Raw genomic sequence first — 19,732 nt, forward strand, 5'->3', positions numbered from 1 at the left:
AAACAAAGTCTGAAACAGTAGTAAAGCTTATAGACTGCAAAACATTTGAATAAAGTCTTTATTTGATCTAGAATCAGTGATACACACCTAAGTGATGCAATGATATAAACAAAAATCACACAGAGATACATGAATACATGACATAAGGCATTCAATGAAATGTCTGCATTTCATAACTGTCATTTCAATGTAGTGTTAGTTTTATCCTAAGAGAAAATGATCACCAGGAACAGGAAAGCAAGATTAACTCAAGCTAGGGTCGACATTCTGTTGCATATTGTTAAAAATATTAATATTCGAAATACCATAACCAGTAATACTAATATGTGTCAATACCATAACGCACCTTTGCACAAATTGTTCGTAATTTCTAAACAACACTGTGTCTATGCTGGAAGCGAGCGAAATCGAAGCGGCACATTCACCAACCACAGACCAATCGGCTGTGAGCTGGAGGCAAGAAATCAGCAACAGGTACACTTCCAGTCAAACGTTTCTGAACAGTAAGATTTTTCATGTTTTTTTTGTTTTTTTAAAGAAGTCTCTTCTGCTCACCAAGCCTGCATTTATTTGATCCAAAGTGCATCAAAAACAGTACACTCTTTTAGATATTTTTACTATTTAAAATAACTGCTTTCTATGTGAATATATTTTAAAATGTAATTTATTTCTGTGATCAAAGCTGAATTTCCAGCATCATTACTCCAGTCTCCAGTGTCACATGATCCTTCAGAAATCATTCTAATATGCTGATTTGCTGCTCAAAAACAATTATTATTATTATGTTGAAAAATGTTACAAAAGCTTTTTATATTAGATAAATGCTGATCTTTGGATCAACTGTTTTAAATATTGATAATAATAATCAGAAATGTTTCTTGAGCAGCAAATTAGCATATCAGAATGATTTCTGAAGATCATGTGACACTGAAGACTGGAGTAATGATGCTGAAAATACAGCTGCGCATCACAGAAATAAATTACATTTTAACATATATTCAAACAGAAAGCAGTTATTTTAAATAGTAAAAATATTTCACAATATTACTGCTTTTGCTGTACTTTGGATCAAATAAATGCAGGCTTGGTGAGCAGAAGAGGTCTTCCTGTTCAGAAACGTTTGACCGGTAGTGTAAATGAGAATGGAAATCCACGTTTTTACACAATGCTTCAACGAAACATGCATGCGGTTCAAAACAACAGTCAGTCAGAAGGAAGTGGCTGGAGTTACAAGCAGTCGTTCTCCCTCTGAAGGCACGTGGCAGTGTGAGCAGTCTAGTGTTACCATACACATCTGGCGTATGCTTGCAATCGTTAAAATGCCAAATGAAAAGTTGGTGACAGGCACATTCAGATGCAGTAGCTTAGGGCCGTCTCCAAAGCGCCAGCGTCTTTTACTGAGGTCGGTAGCCGCTCTTCTGCGGCATGTAACACAAGGCGGAGGCGGGTGGATCCTCGGCGACGGGAGACGCCTCCTCCTCCTGCACCGGACAGAAGGTCAGGGAGCCTCCGTCGCACTCCGGAGCGAGGACACCGGGCTCCAGCTCTCGGCCGCGTCTGAAGTACGAGCTCCTGGAGTGGCTCTCGTTGAGATGGTCCGGATGCTCCTCGCAGTCCAGCAGCGGCTGTGTGGACTCGGAGCGAGCGAACGTCGGAGGCTGGTGGCTGGGAGTCTGGCCCTTGTAGCCGCTGGCCCGCACTGAGGAGTACTGCACGGTGCTGGCCGTGGTCTGGCCCGAGTCGCCCTCGTCGCTGTCCGACACGCTGTGGCGGGGCGAGGACATGCAGGACGAGCCTCCGATGCCGCTGCTGTGCTCCTCTGACAGATACTTGTCCTTCTTCAGCGGCAGCACGCCTTTGTCTTCCTCGCACAGGGACTTGCCGTCGAACACATCCACCTCCACCACGCTGACGTCTTCTTTGGGCAGGTCGGCCTAGAGAAGGTCAGAAGCTGTTAGTTCTGTGTGCCAAACTGTAAGAACTAGGGCTGTCAAAATGGCTAAAAAACTAAATTGGAATTTTGTACTAAAATATTATCTATATTCGAATTTAAAAGGCATAATTTCAGTTAGGGGGAAAAAAAGTTTCTGGCTTCTCTCCTGAGGCCACAAGCAAGCAAAATATTACTAATGCACGTTTATACAAAGCAATAAAATAACACGACTATCTGTGAAAAAAGTGCATAATATTTAAAAGGGGTCATCAGAAGTCTGTAACATGGTTTGGTTAAAATTTCTCAATGGTAGTGTAAAAAAACACCCTTTTTACCCTGTCAAAAACAGCTCTGTTTACAGCAAGCCGTTTCCTTGAATGTTGCTTTAGATGTTAATTTGCTTAAACAATCAGAAACAAAACAGCATCATGTATGTACGTATAGTTTAATACAAAGGACCGAAAACCAATCACAAAGAGTACTTTTTCATTTAAAAACATGAGATGCAGTGGGATGGGAAAAACTGCCATAAAGTCTCGAGACATGTTTTTTAACAGTTGAACTTACATTAATTTTACATGGTTTTCTAAACATGCGGCTCTCTTGTGTGAGATGCGAGTGCAACGCTGATAGATGTCCCTCTAGAAAATGCGATAAATATGTGTTGTGTGTGAACGGCTTGGTTTCAGTTTTGCTGTAAATAACATCTTCTCCACATTGATGTTCTCTTTTTCCGCAATATTTTGAACGAACAATGTAGCAGCGCCGCATCCAGTGGGTTCAACTGTATAAGCTACGAAAAGCATTAAAATGCAACGACACTTACATCGTCATCGCATCTCGTGTGCCACTGATAAGGCTGCCTGACGCACACATAAAATTTGAATGCAACATTTTTGCATTCGAATGTGGATTTTTATTTTAAATTCGACAAATAATTTTTTTGACAGCCCTATTAAAAACGTCCCAACAGATTGAGCTGTATGCAGTTATGTGGTCGGAGAAGATTTGTGTTGCGATATACGTGAACACATGTTGATGTTGCAATAAAAATGAACATGTCCAGGTCATAATGGACCACAACAAAAATTGTTAAAATAACAATATATTCCAATTTTCATTGTGAGATTGTTAATGACAAGAACTTTCCTTCCCCAATTCTCACTTCCAGGCACAATATGTAAGATTTTTTTATTAAAATATCTAAAAACCACTAGAACAGTGTTATATATTTTGCTGACTTGTGTACTTACATTATCCCAAATGTTTTGAAGAATGTTTAAATCCAGAGAAATAAGCAATTTTAACCAGTGGCACGGAGCGTGTCCATAGTATCATTTTGTCGCCTGCCAATGACGTCATAAACTCTCGATTTTGTTTTGTAGAAAACATGGAAACACCAAAGACGCTTTAATATGTTGTGTGTTGTAATAGACTGGTGACGACCGCACAGAGTAGCATTATAACAGAACTTTCAAACGTATCTAGTATGATAAAACAGCGCTGCTTTACGCCACATACGCACGACCGGACGGAGCGGAAGCGCTCGACTGTGGCATAATAAAAGCTCCGCTGCTTTACCCCACATACGCACGACCGGAAGCAGCGGAAGCGAGTCACCGCCTCATCAAACTACGTCTTTGACTATTTGTTTGTTTTGAATACGCGCCCTCTAGCGGCGAAAATTACATATTGTGCCTTTAAGCAAACAACAAAAATAAATATTTAAATCGTAAAACAGAACTAAAAGTTGTCGTACTCTGCCTTTATGCTCAATATAAATAAAAATTATTTCATTAAATAATTTATTCATTATAATATTATAATTATTGGGTTATATGTGCATACTGCCAGGACAACTTCATAATGAAACAATCTTTAAGGTAACGTAATAATTGTAAGATTAATTCATTTTTTTTTTTTTGCACATGTTTTGTAATTCACCCTTAATTTGGATTCCTTACTGACCTTTATGGGGAAATCAGGTGACCAGTGGGCAATGGAGCTGTCAGACGGGTCTGGAACCTGCGGCCACAACAGCTTCTTAAGTCTGAAAAGAGAGGCCAGAAAATGAATGTAAACACCACACAGCACCATTCACTGTGGGGTTAGGTGATATATCTACTCTTCAAAATACATTACCAATAACTTCTGTTTCTGTATTAAATTAAGCAATGCAAAAAATTCATAAGGATTTTAATGCACTTTTCATTTGGGGCAAGTTATTAAAAGAGCATTTCATTAGTTTCAAAATCCTATATTTTGCTCCTTCTATATTTTCTATATTTCAACAATCCTTCCATATTTTGAATTGCGACCAGGAACTGTGAAGAAGTGACAAAAAGTAGCATTAAAAGTATCATAAAATTAGTGTGCAGGAGTCTTGCACTAAAATATACACCTATGGGATGAATAGCTTTCAGTCATATTTGAATATGTACATAATAATATTTGGTGCATTGTGATCAGTTACATCTACAGTAGGAATCAATTATGCTTGGCATTACTGTCATCAAACCTGATGTGATACTTGCCAGACATACAAAGAAGAATAAGAATAAAAGATTTGCCAAAGAAACTATCAACTTTAATTTAATTGTTTTCTCGCACAATTCATAAGACTAGCTTTATGGTGCATTTTGGTGCCTTTCTTCATTTTGAATGTCAAACAGCACCTGGTTATCATTCACTGTCATTAAAGAGAAAAGAGCAGCATGAACATTCTGCTAAAACATTATGGAGAAAATTATGTTTTGGAGCTCGACAGATGTGTTCACTGTGAACTGTTATTTTATGGAACAAAATCTGCATCGAAGTAGAAAACATGACTAGTTTTTACTGTATTTTGTTTAATTAATTATTTTAAATGGACTTCTAAATTGTATACAATGTGCACAATTACACATAGTTTACAAAGACTGGCTAGGCTCTATTAGCCAATCTTGTACCAGCATTTCCAGACCAATGCTTCTCCGAAGTGAACAGAAGAGGTGACTTAAAGTTGAATTCTTGCTTTGTGTTTCGTTCTGAGTGGTGAAAAGCAGTGACTCACACTTCTCTTTTCCGAAGGCAGAGCATTATGATAAAGACGGTCAGGAACAGGAAGCTGAGGCAAACCACCACAACAATCACCTCCACCTCTCCATCGCCTACAGTCAAGAGAGCATCAGCACAAGTCACATCCTCCAGCCGCTTAAGCAGCTCAACGTACGTGATGGCTTCTTGTTAAAATCACAATGCATCATCAAGCATTTAAGACGAACATTAAAATGAGCATAAAAGACTTACCGTACTTCATAGTTTTGAAAGTACAACCCGTGCCTTTGACAGATCCTGCTTCTGTTGACGCCACGACGTTAACCACGTAATCGGTTTCGCTGGCCAGATCCGTCAGCACGTGTGTATGGACATTAGGGCCCACCGTCACAGCTGTCAAACACATTCGACACAGATCAGCTTGTGAAGCCTCACACATCACACATGCATCACGTGTTGAACATACATTTCCATTGCTTAGTGTTCCCGATCTCATAGAATATGGTGTAGTTGGTGATGAATCCCCGCTGTCTGTCCAGTGGGATCTCCTTCCACGTCAGCTCGGCACTGTTCTTCTTGGATTTAGTCACTGTGACAGTAGGACCCTCTTCTGGAGCTAGATAAACAACAACAACTGTTATACGAGTAGGCCTGTCGCAATAATCAATATATCGATTTATCGCACAATATATGTACATGACCTCGATAATTTTTGGTGACGCAATATATTGCCCATTATATTTACATAAAAATGAATGTCACCATGTTTTTTTGCATTCCACTTGCGCCTGTGTCTTTTGTAGCTTCTCGTACTTAACGTGGTGTAATCATGAGGTGCTAGTTCAAATTTAAAAAATGCCTCTTTCATCTGCAGATATGTCAAAGTCAATGTCAATTTTATTTATATAGCACTATTAAAACAACACATGTTGACCAATGTGCTTTACATCATCTCAATATACAAATCAAATAAAGAAAAGAAAAATCACCTAAAACAACAACAATAATAATACAAAAATTATCAACAAGAAGAATACGCCATGGCAAACAAATATGTCTTTAGCTGTACTTTGAAAACATGTACAGAGTCAGCGTCCCTGACATGTAAAGAAGGTAAGCTATTCCAAAGTCTTGGCGCTACTGCCGCAAACGCACAATCCCCTTTCTGGCTCAACTTAGTCCTTGGAATTTTAAGTACATTTTGAGTTGTTGATCTCAACGTTCTTCCACTGATACTCAATTAGCAGCTCTGATATATAAGTAGGTGCAAAGCCATGCAAAGACTTATACACTAATAAAAGAAGCTTAAAATCAATCCTATACTGTACCGGAAGCCAGTGTTGAAAAATCAAAGACGGAGTAATGTGTTCATGTTTTTGAATATTCATTAACAATAATAAAAAAATAATAATAATAATTCATTACATTTATATAGCGCTTTTCTAGGCACTCAAAGCGCTTTACATTGTCAGGGGGTATCTCCTCATCCACCACCAGTGTGCAGCATCCACCTGGATGATGCGACGGCAGCCATGTTGCCCCAGAACGCCCACCACACACCAGCTTACTGGTGGAGAGGAGACAGAGTGATGAAGCCAATCAGCAGATATGGGGATTGTTAGGAGGCCATGATGATCAGAGGCCAATGGGCAAATTTGGCCAGGATGCCGAGGTCACACCTCTACTCTTTTCGAAAGACATCCTGGGATTTTTAATGACCACAGAGAGTCAGGACCACGGTTTAACGTCTCATCCGAAGGACGGTGCTTGTTGACAGTATAGTGTCCCCGTCACTATACTGGGGCGTTAGGACCCACACAGACCACAGGGTGAGCACCCCCTGCTGGCCTCACTAACTCAACAGTCTAACAGTCTTAACAGTCTTGCGGCAGCATTTTGAACCTTCTGCAGCCGCAGGATAGATGCTTGACTAATACCCTTGTATAACGAATTACAGTAATCAAGTCTTGATGATATGAGAGCATGAATTTCAATTTCAAGACTCTTAAATATCAGACATGATTTAATCTTGGCCAGATTTCTCAAATGAAAAAAACTTGATTTTGCCACATGATTGATCTGAGTGTTCAACTTCAGGGAGCTATCAATACAAACACCCAAGTTTTTAACGTGTTCTTTGACATACAAAGACAATGGGCCAAAATTAAACTTTACTTCATCCCTGGCTCCTCTGGGGCCGAACACCACAACCTCTGTCTTTTTCTCATTGAGATATAAAAAATTAGAGGCCAGCCATGTTTTTAGATCAGAGAGGCACGGCATAAGGTGTTCTAATCTATTACCATTTGTTAATGGTAAATATACTTGCAAGTCATCTGCATAGCAGTGAAACGCTATGTTGTACTTCTTAAAGATGTCTCCTAACGGAAGTACATACAGTGAAAAATGTGTGGGGGCCAGAATAGAGCCTTGAGGCACACCACATATAAGCAATGTCGAGTTTGATGTATATGCGCCAAAATCTTACTGCCATGCTTCTAGCAGTCAAATATGACTTAAACCAATTGAAAGCTTTCCCCTGAATCCCCACATACTCTTCTAGCCGTGAAAGCAGCACCGTGTGATATGGTCTTGTTTAGGGATCTGTGCCTTTGTGCATGCGGATATCTGACTGCTAAGTAGGGATTTAGGGGTTGTGTTTTTGAGCAATAGTGTGCACCCTTAATTTGCAGAGAAAAGAAGGTCAGGGAAAAAATCTGTCAATGGAAAAATCTCCATACAAGTTCTTTGTGCGTTTTTCTTTTTTCTACTTGTTACTTTCCACTTTTTTTTATAAAATGTTTATTTACTATTTATTCAAGTTTTTTAAGGTATCTAATATTTTGATACTTAATTTCCATGATCTAAATATTCTTAAAAATGTAAAGTTTGGAAGTGTGTAGGCCTTCTCGCATTAATTACTATGCTGTTATATTATGATTATATATGAAGAGACATAAAATGGTCTTAAAATGACAATAAAATTGCTTATCGCAATTATTTCTGGGGCAATATATCGCACAACAAAAAGTTGCTATTGTGACAGGCCTATATATGAGTGTGCTTCAGTACATGAGAAAATTGCATTAGACTTCAGATGCATACTTCCTTGTTGAATGTAGGCTGGTCTGGTTACTGGACGTCCTGCTAGGAAGTGCCACATGTGTCCTGAATAATACTTGTAAATTGGATACACTGATATGTTGTACCGCTTGAATTTCTCCAAATCAGCTGGGGAAAGAGGGAAAGACATTTGGTCACATACATTGCTCCCAAAACGTTTTGTTTCACAATGAAACTGCAGCAACAGCAGACATCCGTTTCACATTTTCACAGCTTCTATAGCAGACCTGTGACTTTGCTTTGGTAACAATTATAAATTATTTGAAAAACTATATTATCTTTTGGCACTGGGCCAATAGGATTATATTCTGAAAACATGTATTTTTTTTAAATGTTATATTTTCATTTTTAGCATTGAGCCAAAAACAGACTGCAAAACTTGCAGTGCTTCCTTTCCTTTGCTTTTGATGTCAAGCCTGCAAAATGAACATGCAATACTTACCTGCTACAGATGTACGCAACATGCCTAATACATACTAAACAAGTTGTTTACTGACAGTGTTGGGTAAATTACTCTAAAAAAGTAAGTAATTACTAGCTACTAATTACATCTTCAACAGTGTAATTAGATTACAGCACTTATAACTCTCTCTACGATGCATTTAAAGCTTTCTAAATCCCATGTCAACCTCAACCAGTTGAACAATACGAGGATAGACATAAAACTACTCTTTTAATTCTTTCAAATAAACAATGCAAAATTTTATAAATTATTCTTGAACTGACCAGATAATTTAGAGGGAGGTTACATTAGAAACATACAGTACATTTTAACATTCGATGTTTAATCTACTAGGCTATTGTTTTTATATAGAATTGTTTTATAGTCAATAATTACATCAGAAGTAACTGTAATTAAATGACAGAAAAATTTAAAGTAATCCCTTACTTTATTTTTCAAGGAAAAAGTAATTCACTTTCATTAATTAATTACTTAGTAATGCATTACACCTAACACTGAGTATACATTATAACTTCTATACACAAAATGTAATTTTCGAGACTGAATAAATGTTGTTTAAATAAAATAGTCACTAATCAGCTACCAATAACGGTGTAACACGCTTGGCTCAAATCAGCATATTTAGTATTTTTAACTTCATCCTGCAGATGTGCCACTGACAGTCAACAGATTAAAATGTAAATAACAGTGCTGTCAATTGATTAAAAATCCCATCTAACATCTAACATTAAAGTTTTTAAATATACGTTTACATTGCAATAATTTCACATTCAATCTTCAAATAAATGTAGAAACAACATAAAGGCAGCAAATTTGTAATATTTTTCTATGACTGAAGGCGAGTATCACTGATACCAATACTACTGATGTCTCTAGGAAATTGTTCTTTTTTTACTAATATTTAACTATTGACTATAGCCATTCAACATTACAGTATAATTGAGAGATATCGATTTTAACATTAGCAGCAAGTAGGAAATATACAGAAATTGAATAAAGCTATCAAATACTAAATTCTAAATGAACCCTTAAAGCTACTAAAGATATATTGAAAAGTTACTCTTTTTTTCTGTTGTTCTTTGATGAACAGACATCACAGCAGCTGGGTTATTAGGTTATTTGACTGCTATTACTTTAAGAGCTGACACGCATGCTCGTAGTTTCATTCACGCTTTAATATGATATGATATAGGCTACAGCGCATGAGAACGCAGTATAACGGCAGACAGGAGAGGAAGATTCCTTTTTCCTGAAATATGGCCTGACAACATCTCATCTGACCACAGTTCACTGATGTTCTACTGAAGCTCCCGTTTGATGTGCTCGTAAAGACATTCTGTGTCTAAATTAATGCAATCCTTGTCAACAAAAACGAGACAGAAGCAGTAATTGTGAGTGGGGTGGCCAACCCTAGCCCCGCCTCTGCGTTAATTATTTTAACGCCGTTAAACTGGGAAAATTAATCATCTGCGTTAACGCGCTAATTTTGACAGCACTAGTAAATAAACATGCACAGTTTCCACGTGGGCCAGCGTATTAGTCAGAGCTTCAGAAAATAGAGGCCGGTACCATTTAGTGTGGTGATGGTGACATTGTTAGGGACTCTCTGCCAGTCGGCCTGCAGCTCTGTTTGATGCACAGCCTGGGGGATTTTCACCCACTCCAGCAGGTATTCGGAGAGATGTAAGGTGTGATGAAGAGGCAGGACAGCAGTCCACTTCACCTGCAGCTCCGGCTCGGGCTTTTCATCACACACCGACCAGCTCATATCCTCCACGCCAGGAAGCTCTGCGCAATCACAAACGCTTCACACATTACACCTTCCACATGCCCCTACAAAGCAGTTTTATTAAATATACACTAAACGTGTATTTGAAAAATAATTTATTTATACACTACCAAGATTTTGAACTGTAAGATTTTTACTGTTTTTTTAAAGAAGTCTCTTCTGCTCACCAAGCCTGCATTTATTTGATCCAAAGTACAGCAAAAGCAGTAATATTGTGAAATATTTTTACTATTTAAAAGAACTGCTTTCTATTTGAATATATTTTAAAATGTAATTGATTCCTGTGATCAAAAAGCTGAATTTTCAGCATCATTACTCCAGTCTCCAGTGTCACATGATCCTTCAGAAATCATTCTAATATGCTGATTTGCTGCTCAAGAAACATTTTTATTATTATAATATCCTAAAACTGTGCCCATCTGTAATCGTTGTGTTCCTTTTCCAAGTTAATTTCAACTATTTTGTCACTTCATATTTTATCAGTTATATTATTTTTATTTGTTAGTGTATATCTTATATATTTTAAAGAGAACCTAACAGAGAACATGGCTGACTTTGCACTTCCATCACAACAAATCCATTTATTCTCACAAAAAGCTATCTGGTGGTGAAGTACTCCAGGTGTTTTGGAAAGCGCTCAGTGGCTTTAGCCCCACTGTTCCCTATCATATACAACATAATGTGCAAGTGGCCAATTTTATTCAAAGATTTACAAAAAAGAAATTTAAAGCCAACAGTAAATGGCTATTACTGATTCTTCTAGAAATTAAATAAAGATTATTTTGATTATTAAAGTCATTGAAGATTATTTGATCACTTATTTTGAATATCAATATTATTTTAATTTTAAAAAGGAGCAAATTAGCTGTCATTTCGTTTGTTTAGATGATGCCACAAAGCCTAGTTCAAGCGCCAAAAGTGCTGCTGCATTTATAGCACATTCTTTATCAAAAAAGGGGCACAACTGATCAGAGGACAAAAGAAGGGTTAAAATGTTACATTTACAGCTTTCAAACTCAAAATCACTGCAGTCTTTAACATACCTTTATCTGATCTTGGAATGAACAAAGTTGCTTTAGGAGACACTCCAACTGAATTGACCGCAGTTATTTCAATGCTGGCCATTTTTCCCGTTGGCAGCTCCATCGAATACATCTGTCTGAGATTATCTGCTGTTATATTGTGGCTTTCAAACATCTCGTTATCCTGGTTGATACTCAAGTTATATAACAGTATTTTTCCATTCGCTTTTACAGGAGCCTGCAAGAGAATACAATATGAAAACATTCACTATTTAACTTGTAAACAGCAATTGAATATTACATTTATTACAATAATACTATTATTGTTATTTTAGCACCTGTAAGGTGAAAAAAGGAATTTACCTTCCATATTAATGAGACTTTTCTATTATTAGAAGTGGGCTGAATGATTCTCCAAAGATCTGGTGCGCTTGCCGGCTCTGAGAAAATAAGATGGTGTAAAAATGGCCTGATGAGTATTAATGCTGCATTTCGCAATGCTGGGAAGTAATTAAACAGTGATGCTACTAATTAACTATGTATTTCAGTAGCCTGACAGTAGGTCAGCTGCTTTTTTACATCACTGTTTTTAATGCCATATTGTTTGCACACACTTTACAGTCAAGCAAGTCGAGAGAATAATCAAACTCACTCTCCTATATACTGTGTGGGGAAGTCTGATTTATTCAGTTCAACTGGTTAGTCCTAAATAATCTTTCTCATAAATAAATTCCAATTAATTTGTGAGTCTAGTAAAAGCATATGTTCGGATTCAATCTCTTGCCTGTTCTCTGTTGTCCTTAAAAGCTAAAACTCCTTAAAAGAACACATTTTGCCTAAAGGTGATAAGTTGTAAAGATACACTAATATTGTTACTAGTAGTAGTGTTAGAGTAGCTAACTAGTTCTTTAAAAGGGTAGTTCTAGTTTCAGAGAACACAGTTCTTAAAGGGATAGTTCACCCAAAAATGAAAATGTGATGTTTATCTGCTTATCCCCAGGGCATCTCGCACATTACTACCATAGATATGTATAGATGGCCTATTCGACTGCTCTAGATACGTTATTTTGGAACGTATCACGGCCCATAGAAACAGTAACTAATGAGGCATCTACTTATATATATCTGTCTACTATGCCAGAGCACGTACACACGTCACGCGCCGGATGTTGTGAACGCGCTCAGGACAGTTGGACATGGAGTATTTATTTTAGAACCCTTCCATCAACGTTTCAGAGATTATGAATAATACAGGTCATACTGGCTTCTGCAGTGCTCTCTGTAATGCTGTGGCTCCAGTTACTCCAGTAACTGCTATAACTTTCTCCAATGCATCGCATCTGCACCACATATTGAGTGTACGGCTCCAGAGACTGCAGTCTGAACGACTCGATGTACCCTCTGGTGAAGCTCTCCGGCACCTAAAACAATCATCAATTCATAAATGAAACAGTGTGTTCTTTTTTTAGAGGTTATATGCAAGATGAAATAATTCAAGCTTGTACTGCACTGTCTGCACTTGAGCCATAGTAGTGCTTTCCACACCTGAAATATTTAACCCTGGGTAACAGAATCCAAGCTTATCTTGCTTCACACTGTTCACTAATTAATTCTGGGTCTTCATAAGCTGCTGTTTGTACATTCCTAACCCCAGGTTAACATTCTTATTTGCATATATATATATATTACCTGTTTACATAACGGCTCTAGCAAGTTTTTCCTGAATGGGCTTTTCCTGAAAGGTAAAAAACGGCCTCTTCTTTACTTCTTTCCACGTTTTCCGTCACTGTTTGACATTTTTCCTGTTCATACAATGTGCTGTTTTTTTCTTGACTGTCCAAAGCAAGTGAATCTGAGGCACTTGATTGGTTGCCGGTTGTTAAGCATCTAGCTGTAACAATCTAACACCGCATTGTTCCACACTTCACAAGTTTGGCACTGCAACACAACGAAAGCACTGCTAACACCGCTTCTGAATTACAAGTGTGAAACACACCTGAGGTTAAGAGCGGGGCTGCAACAAACGATTATTTTGATAATCGATTAATCGACTAATCATCGATTATTTCACTGATTAATCAGTAGACATTTATTGATTATTCAGCTTTTGCAATTAGTTAAAATATTTAGTTATACATATTCTGACTAATAAATTAAGGTAATCACTTTAGCTTTTGAAAGTCATTATGTAATTACAATTATACAATTAATTTATACAAATAATGTATTTACTTAGAGACCTGGAATATTTTTTAGACCTATTATGAACCCTTTGACTTTGTGTATAGTGCCTATACAACTTAATATCCATTGTTATCACAATGACCATTCATGTGCTGTCATTTTATTTCAGTTTTAATTTGCTAACACAAATTGGATTTGAGGATGTATATGTTTTCATATTTGTATACGCTGATGCTACTTAATGTAGAATATTATTTTTTTATTGTTTTGATTGTTGTTATATTGTAAATTGCTACATAAATAATAATAATAAAAAAAGAATCGGCTCAACAGCGCTCAGATGCTAGCGGGAAATTAAAATTCAAAAAGTTTTTAAAATTTCAGTGTCAATTGGTGCCGAAGTCGGAACTTTTGACAACACTAATTCACAGTAAATAAAAATCGTAATTTTTGTCCTGACCATTTTAAAATCTGAATTGCTTTTGGCTTTACCGTACCTCGATCCAAACATCAGATGCTGCTTTGCGGTATTCGATGGCATAAGAGAGTTTCAGAATGGTCCTGTCAATGGGATGTTTCCAAGTAACCATGAGACATGTGGGGATGTTAACTTCAGTGAGGACTTGGACATTCAGTGGAGGATTTGGTTTTGCTACAAAACAAACACACAAAAAGCCAGTTGAAGTGATGCATTCATACGGAGTGTAAAATGCATCCTTTCCTAATTCACAACCCCAAATCATACCGAAATAGGAAGAATCGGTTTGAAGTTCTTCTGACCGCTCTGACCCCAGAGCATTCTTCACTTCAACCCACACTTTTAAAACCATATGAATCGGAAAAGTTTCCAGGTTGACGACGCAGGATCTTGCAAGATGCTGATTACAGTCAGCTTTATAAGTTTGAACTGTCCCAAGTCTAAAATAGAAAAAGAAGAGGAAGTAAATGACACTCTAGTCTTTCACTTTGAGTCATTTGGAAAAAGACAAAAAAATCAAAAAGGTGTAGAAGCATATACAGTGTTATCAGGACTTCTGTTACTTTAACACATACACGTTGGCATAAACGGTGTAAGTTGCGACGATCAGCGGGTTTCGCGATCCTGGATCCCAACTACAGTTTAAGTAAGAGGAAATATCCTTGTCCTCTTGCACAGCAATGCATGACAGATTCTTTGGTTTCAATGGAGGATCTGGAGGTCATAAACAGAAAAACAATGGATGCATGAAGTAGTTTTCTTGAAGTTCAAGTGTTTAGCAAATAATGCAAATGGTTTCAAATAATGAGAAAAGATTTCACATTCCTATCAGACTTTCACTATTTGCCACCACAGCAGGGCTATTTTCCTCCTACAGGTTTATAAACAACTGCATAGAAGATTCTTAAAGGGTCAGCTCATCGAAAACTGAAAGTCGTTATAATTAACCAAATGTTCTGAAGCCGTACTTAAAAATAATATTTTAATATTTAAGTTATTAAATGCTTCGAAAAGGTTGGCGCGCCAGATTTGACATCAGAGAACCAATGAGGATTAACATTATTAAAGAAAAGTACTTCATTTGAATTTCAAAACATGTTTTTTAAAATGTTACGGAATACTTAATAAATAAATAAATTACACTGGATATTCTGCAATATTTTGTGTTTTAGAACAGCAAATGTTCATCCTGGAGAGAGCAATCCCTACAATACGTACAAAACTAAAACACAGCTGGAGTTATGAAGAATCCAAGTCTTTTAATTCTAAAGCAGCACGTGTGATTTTGGCAGGAAAACACTTACATCCCGTACGGAGTAAGATTCCATAGATACACGTTTGTGCGTATGACAGGGACTTCTTGGCGGCTCTGCACCGCAACCAACCGCTCATGTTACTGTTGATGTTAACAGTAACACTAACAGATGTTTCATTTATTTTGCGGTAAGACTGCTTTGCAATGCTGACGTTCCCCAAACTCCATTCAATGTCATCTGAGGTGTAAGCGGAGCCTTCCAGGAGGTGACATGTCGCGGTGAAGTCTTTTCCCACCTCAAGAACAATGTTACTGCTGGAGTCTGGAAGAATCTTCACACAACTATTAGTGGGACCTGTGTGACAAAACACTGAACTGAGTATCACATCAAAACAACAACGATATAAGCGCTAACTGGGAGGCAATAGAGTAAATGACATGGCTTACCTACTGCATAGTGCAAAAACATCAAGAGTAAGAGTAAATCATGTGAAGAGCCCATTGTGACATCAAGGCAGGTATCTGAGAAAAGACGGGAGTCAAAAGATAGTATATAGATTGAAAATGTAAATGGTGCATATGTGACCCTGGAGCACAAAACCAGTCTTAAGTCGCTTGGGTATATTTTTAGCAATAGCCAAAAAAAACATTGTATGGGTCAAAATTATCCATTTTTCTTTTATGCCAAAAATCATTAGGATATTACAGTTTTTCTCAATTGCTAACACACTATAACTGATTCGTTTGGCACAATTTTCCAAACCATTCATACAGTTCCTGAAACAAAGACACGTTTCTCAAAACTTTTAACACATTTCACCTGTTTTCACACACGCTCCAATTTGCTCAGTGTTTTCAGCTAAACTCTACACAAGAACGGCATCATTTTGCACAGGTTTAACCAAGATTTTTGTCTTTTTTCTGTGCACAAGCAATGGTTTTAGCAACACCAATGTTTCTACATTAATATTAAGGACAACATTGTCACTTTAAGACTGCTATTTAAATTTTGAAAATGTGTTTTTTCTTGGAAAAACTGTTTTAATATTTAATCAATTTATATGTTTTTCTTATGTCCACAACAACACTTTCCATTCTTAGTCTTGTGTAATATCCCTCTCCTGTTTAGGTGTATTGGATTTTTTTGTTTAATAAATCATTTGGCATGTAAAACCAGCAGCATTTCAAATGTATCCAATTTATTGATAACACTAAAAGGTATCGCTGATCTACTACATGAAGTGAGAGTTTTGCAGTTGGGTTAAGGTTAGCTAATCTCATCTACATTTAAAGAAAAATAACAGCTTTGTATTGCTACAATGTCAGTAGTATAAGTGAATGAACACTGTGTACTCTTTCATATCCCTGTTTATTTGTTTTGTCAGAAGGGAAGCTCTTTTTCTCAGTTTATAATAATGATGTAGCTCCAGTTTCCAATTTTTCCCCCTGCTTTTTACTGCAGAGACAGCAAAGTTTAATTATAAACTGGAGAGTTCCTGTCCTTGATTCTGATTGGTTGAGCCGCGTTCGAAGCTGTTGTAAATTACTCTACAAACATACACCTTTGTTTACTTCTGTGTGTTGCTCGGCAACCACTTTGTTGGAACCACAACTGTTTCTGAGGAACTACATTGTTTGGTGGAAGAATACTGTTTTTATTAATATCATTACACTTTATTTGCTCTGTTTTATTTTGTGAAACCGTACTACGTATATGGAATAACCGTTTTATAAAAGCAATAAGCCCCGTGAAGCCGTGGTTTACAGTGAATTTATAACAGCTAAGGGGGTTTTAGGCAACAACAACGCCCCTTAGCTGTTATAAATTCACTGTAAACCACGGCTTCTTGGGGTTTATTGCTTTATTTAAAGCCAATCCTGCCAGTGGTGAAGCACCTCTTTAAGGAGAGGAGTTTGGGATCGTATACAAGCCTAGTAGTTGATTTGTGTTGATAAAATCACAGAAATCAATAAGATATGAACATTTCAATACATGGTTAAAAAAACTAAATAAACTTAAAGTCAGCACTCTCATGTCTAACCCTCACTCAGCAATTATTAACTTTAGCTCCTCATTTCCATCCAGGTCCAGCTTGTTCATTTTCCTGCCATTATGCAAAGAATTTAAATAATGTAAAATGATGAAGGATGTTATAATAATACTTCCTTAAATTACAACACAAGCATTTTTTTAATGTTGAAAATTGTAAAAAGTACTGGATAATAGGAATGATTATGCAACTATTGTTTCCACAATAAAGATAAATTCCTTTTTTTTTTTTTTTTTAAATCTAGTTTAAACACATTAAATAAACTCTTTGTATTCATTTTGGTTTCCATTTTCAGAAAATGTCATGTGGTGTGAATATCAAATAAAAGTAATAACATTATCTTTACACCTTGAATAGATGTGAATGTACAGATCTTAATCATTATCTTTAATATGTAGGCTAAGTGTTTAAAATTTGTTTTCAAGGTAAAAGTGTTTTAATTAATGTGTTTAAAAAAAAAATACAAATATCAAGAATTATACATTTATAAATATCACTGGCTTTTGGGGAGTCACAGCTCAAAATTATAACCTTGCCTTGTAATTAAAAGGTCAAATGACCTGACATTTTGGATATTTGTATCATTTGATATTTTTTACTTTATGCCAAACAAAATGATCAAACTTAATTTGAATTCAGAACCATATTTACTAACAAGCGTGACTCTCATGTACTTATTGTACTTCATACTACAGCTTACATACAGTATTTAAGCCAGTAATGTAATAAACAAATAAATCAGTATCAAACCCCTTTTCTGATCTTGCAATATCGTCTTTTTTAATACGGTTGAAGTCAAAAGTTTACCTACACCTTGCAGAATCTGCAAAATGTTGATTATGTTACCAAAATAATCATACAAAATGGTACATTTATTATATGACGCATACACAGGCCTATTTTCATATTTAATCGCCAATATTTAAATTGAAGACATGTCATAATAGCAACACTATGAATGCAATCTTACCCCAAGGGTCTAATTTTCTCTTTTTTACTTAAAAATTAAAACTACAGATTTGACTCCAAAAACTAATAATAATAATAATAATAATGTGTCCACAAATCCCTCATTAACAAACAGACAACAAATCTTTGATATTCAACTTAATACAATGTCATAGATAAATATATTCCTGACACACAAAATTATCTGTCTGTAAATAGATAATTCAACAGAATAATATTCGGATTTCAAAAGTACTACTTATCAGTTATATTCAATATTTTCGTCTGCAGATTATTATAATATTTCCTACTTATTTAATTTGAAGCTTATAACATACATTCTAGATTATGTGGACTCCTTACACTAAAGTATATAGTATTAAGTATTTATGGTTTTCTGAAAACATTTATTACAATAAATGTACATCATTGGCAAGGATACCAGCAATGTCTGTACAAGCTCTAAAATAATTGATATATTAAGTACATTTATTGACTGGGCTAATGTTACAAAGCACAATACTTTTATTGACGGACATATGATAGTAAGACGATGCCTGTAAAGTACGCAGACGTTAAAAACTAACATACCAAACAATTACACACATAAACTATAATGTTTATGACTTTATATATACATTTAAATGTTCTCTTACCTTTAGAGTGGCTTCACATCATATGAGTTACAGTAAATTTTAATACTTAAAAAACGTCGCGGATGATCGAGTCGACATGTCGTTTCCGGTCGTTCTGTAAGTAACTTCCGGTGTTTTTTGAACAGAAGCGCACACTCATCAGGAACGACCCTCGATCGCGCTCACTATCACTGAAGACGATAGTGTGTTCTGCAGATCGAAGCATTCTGAGCATGCGCAGAAGCGAGACGTGCGAGATACCGAAACTCCTCTCGTGATTGGTCGGCAGAGCTGTCAGTCATTTAAACACGCCCCGTGATTCATAATCTATTAGTTTTCCCGTTAGTCATCGCCCACTGCCGGAAAACAGTGATCTCACTGAAGCCTATGGCAGCTCGCGCTGGCTCAGCGTATTTACACAAAGAGCAAAATTAAATGGAGCCACAGACAATTTAGTGCTGTTTTTGAGGCATGTTCTCAATATGAAATCTTGCTTCGAAGGGCGTTATTATTATCGTATTATTATCGTTGTAAGCTCAACACCTTTGATGTTGTAACAGTATTACGAAATTCAGGGAGTTTTACTGGCATCGCTGCACTTTTGTTTAGGATGTGTTATGACGAGCTTAAATATTTACTAGGCCTAAATATAGATGTCTGCGACAAATCTTCTGCGTTCATCAGAGAAAACAAGTCAGAAAATAGTAATAGAAATTTATAAATTAATATTTCTGGAATTTAATTAAAAAAAAAACTTTACAGTCAATCTTAGTGTTGGCAAAATGGTGATTTTTTCCCCTTCCTACAGGTAATTT

General features: G+C 36.5%; 1 protein-coding gene across 1 annotated transcript; it reads right to left on the reverse strand.

Moving 5' to 3' along the window:
* Positions 1-1,095: 1,095 nt before the first annotated feature.
* LOC107715880 (interleukin-6 receptor subunit beta-like) lies at positions 1,096-19,058 on the reverse strand. The gene is made up of 16 exons (XM_016522118.1): positions 18,939-19,058; positions 15,731-15,805; positions 15,333-15,638; positions 14,604-14,742; positions 14,296-14,468; positions 14,048-14,202; positions 12,628-12,787; positions 11,730-11,806; positions 11,388-11,604; positions 10,125-10,343; positions 8,075-8,200; positions 5,436-5,585; positions 5,222-5,362; positions 4,986-5,082; positions 3,902-3,983; positions 1,096-1,934 (listed from the first exon to the last, which is right to left on the reverse strand). The coding sequence occupies exons 2-16, from the start codon at positions 15,783-15,785 to the stop codon at positions 1,395-1,397; spliced, it is 2,637 nt and encodes an 878-aa protein (XP_016377604.1). The 5' UTR covers positions 15,786-15,805; positions 18,939-19,058; the 3' UTR covers positions 1,096-1,394.
* Positions 19,059-19,732: the final 674 nt, after the last annotated feature.

This window comes from Sinocyclocheilus rhinocerous, unplaced genomic scaffold (genome assembly GCF_001515625.1).
Source record: "Sinocyclocheilus rhinocerous isolate Xijiao unplaced genomic scaffold, SAMN03320098_v1.1 scaffold178, whole genome shotgun sequence".
Taxonomy (NCBI): Eukaryota; Metazoa; Chordata; class Actinopteri; order Cypriniformes; family Cyprinidae; genus Sinocyclocheilus; species Sinocyclocheilus rhinocerous.

What these genes read in the sequence shown, in the direction of transcription:
- LOC107715880 (XM_016522118.1), bottom strand. Translation starts at nt 15,785, where the DNA reads ATGGGCTCTTCACATGATTTACTCTTACTCTTGATGTTTTTGCACTAT. An exon ending in CATCTGATGTTTGGATCGAG is followed by an intron (nt 12,788 to 14,047) that starts GTACGGTAAAGC and finishes TGATTGTTTTAG; the next exon opens with GTGCCGGAGAGCTTCACCAG. An exon ending in TGCCTTCGGAAAAGAGAAGT is followed by an intron (nt 3,984 to 4,985) that starts GTGAGTCACTGC and finishes CTCTCTTTTCAG; the next exon opens with ACTTAAGAAGCTGTTGTGGC.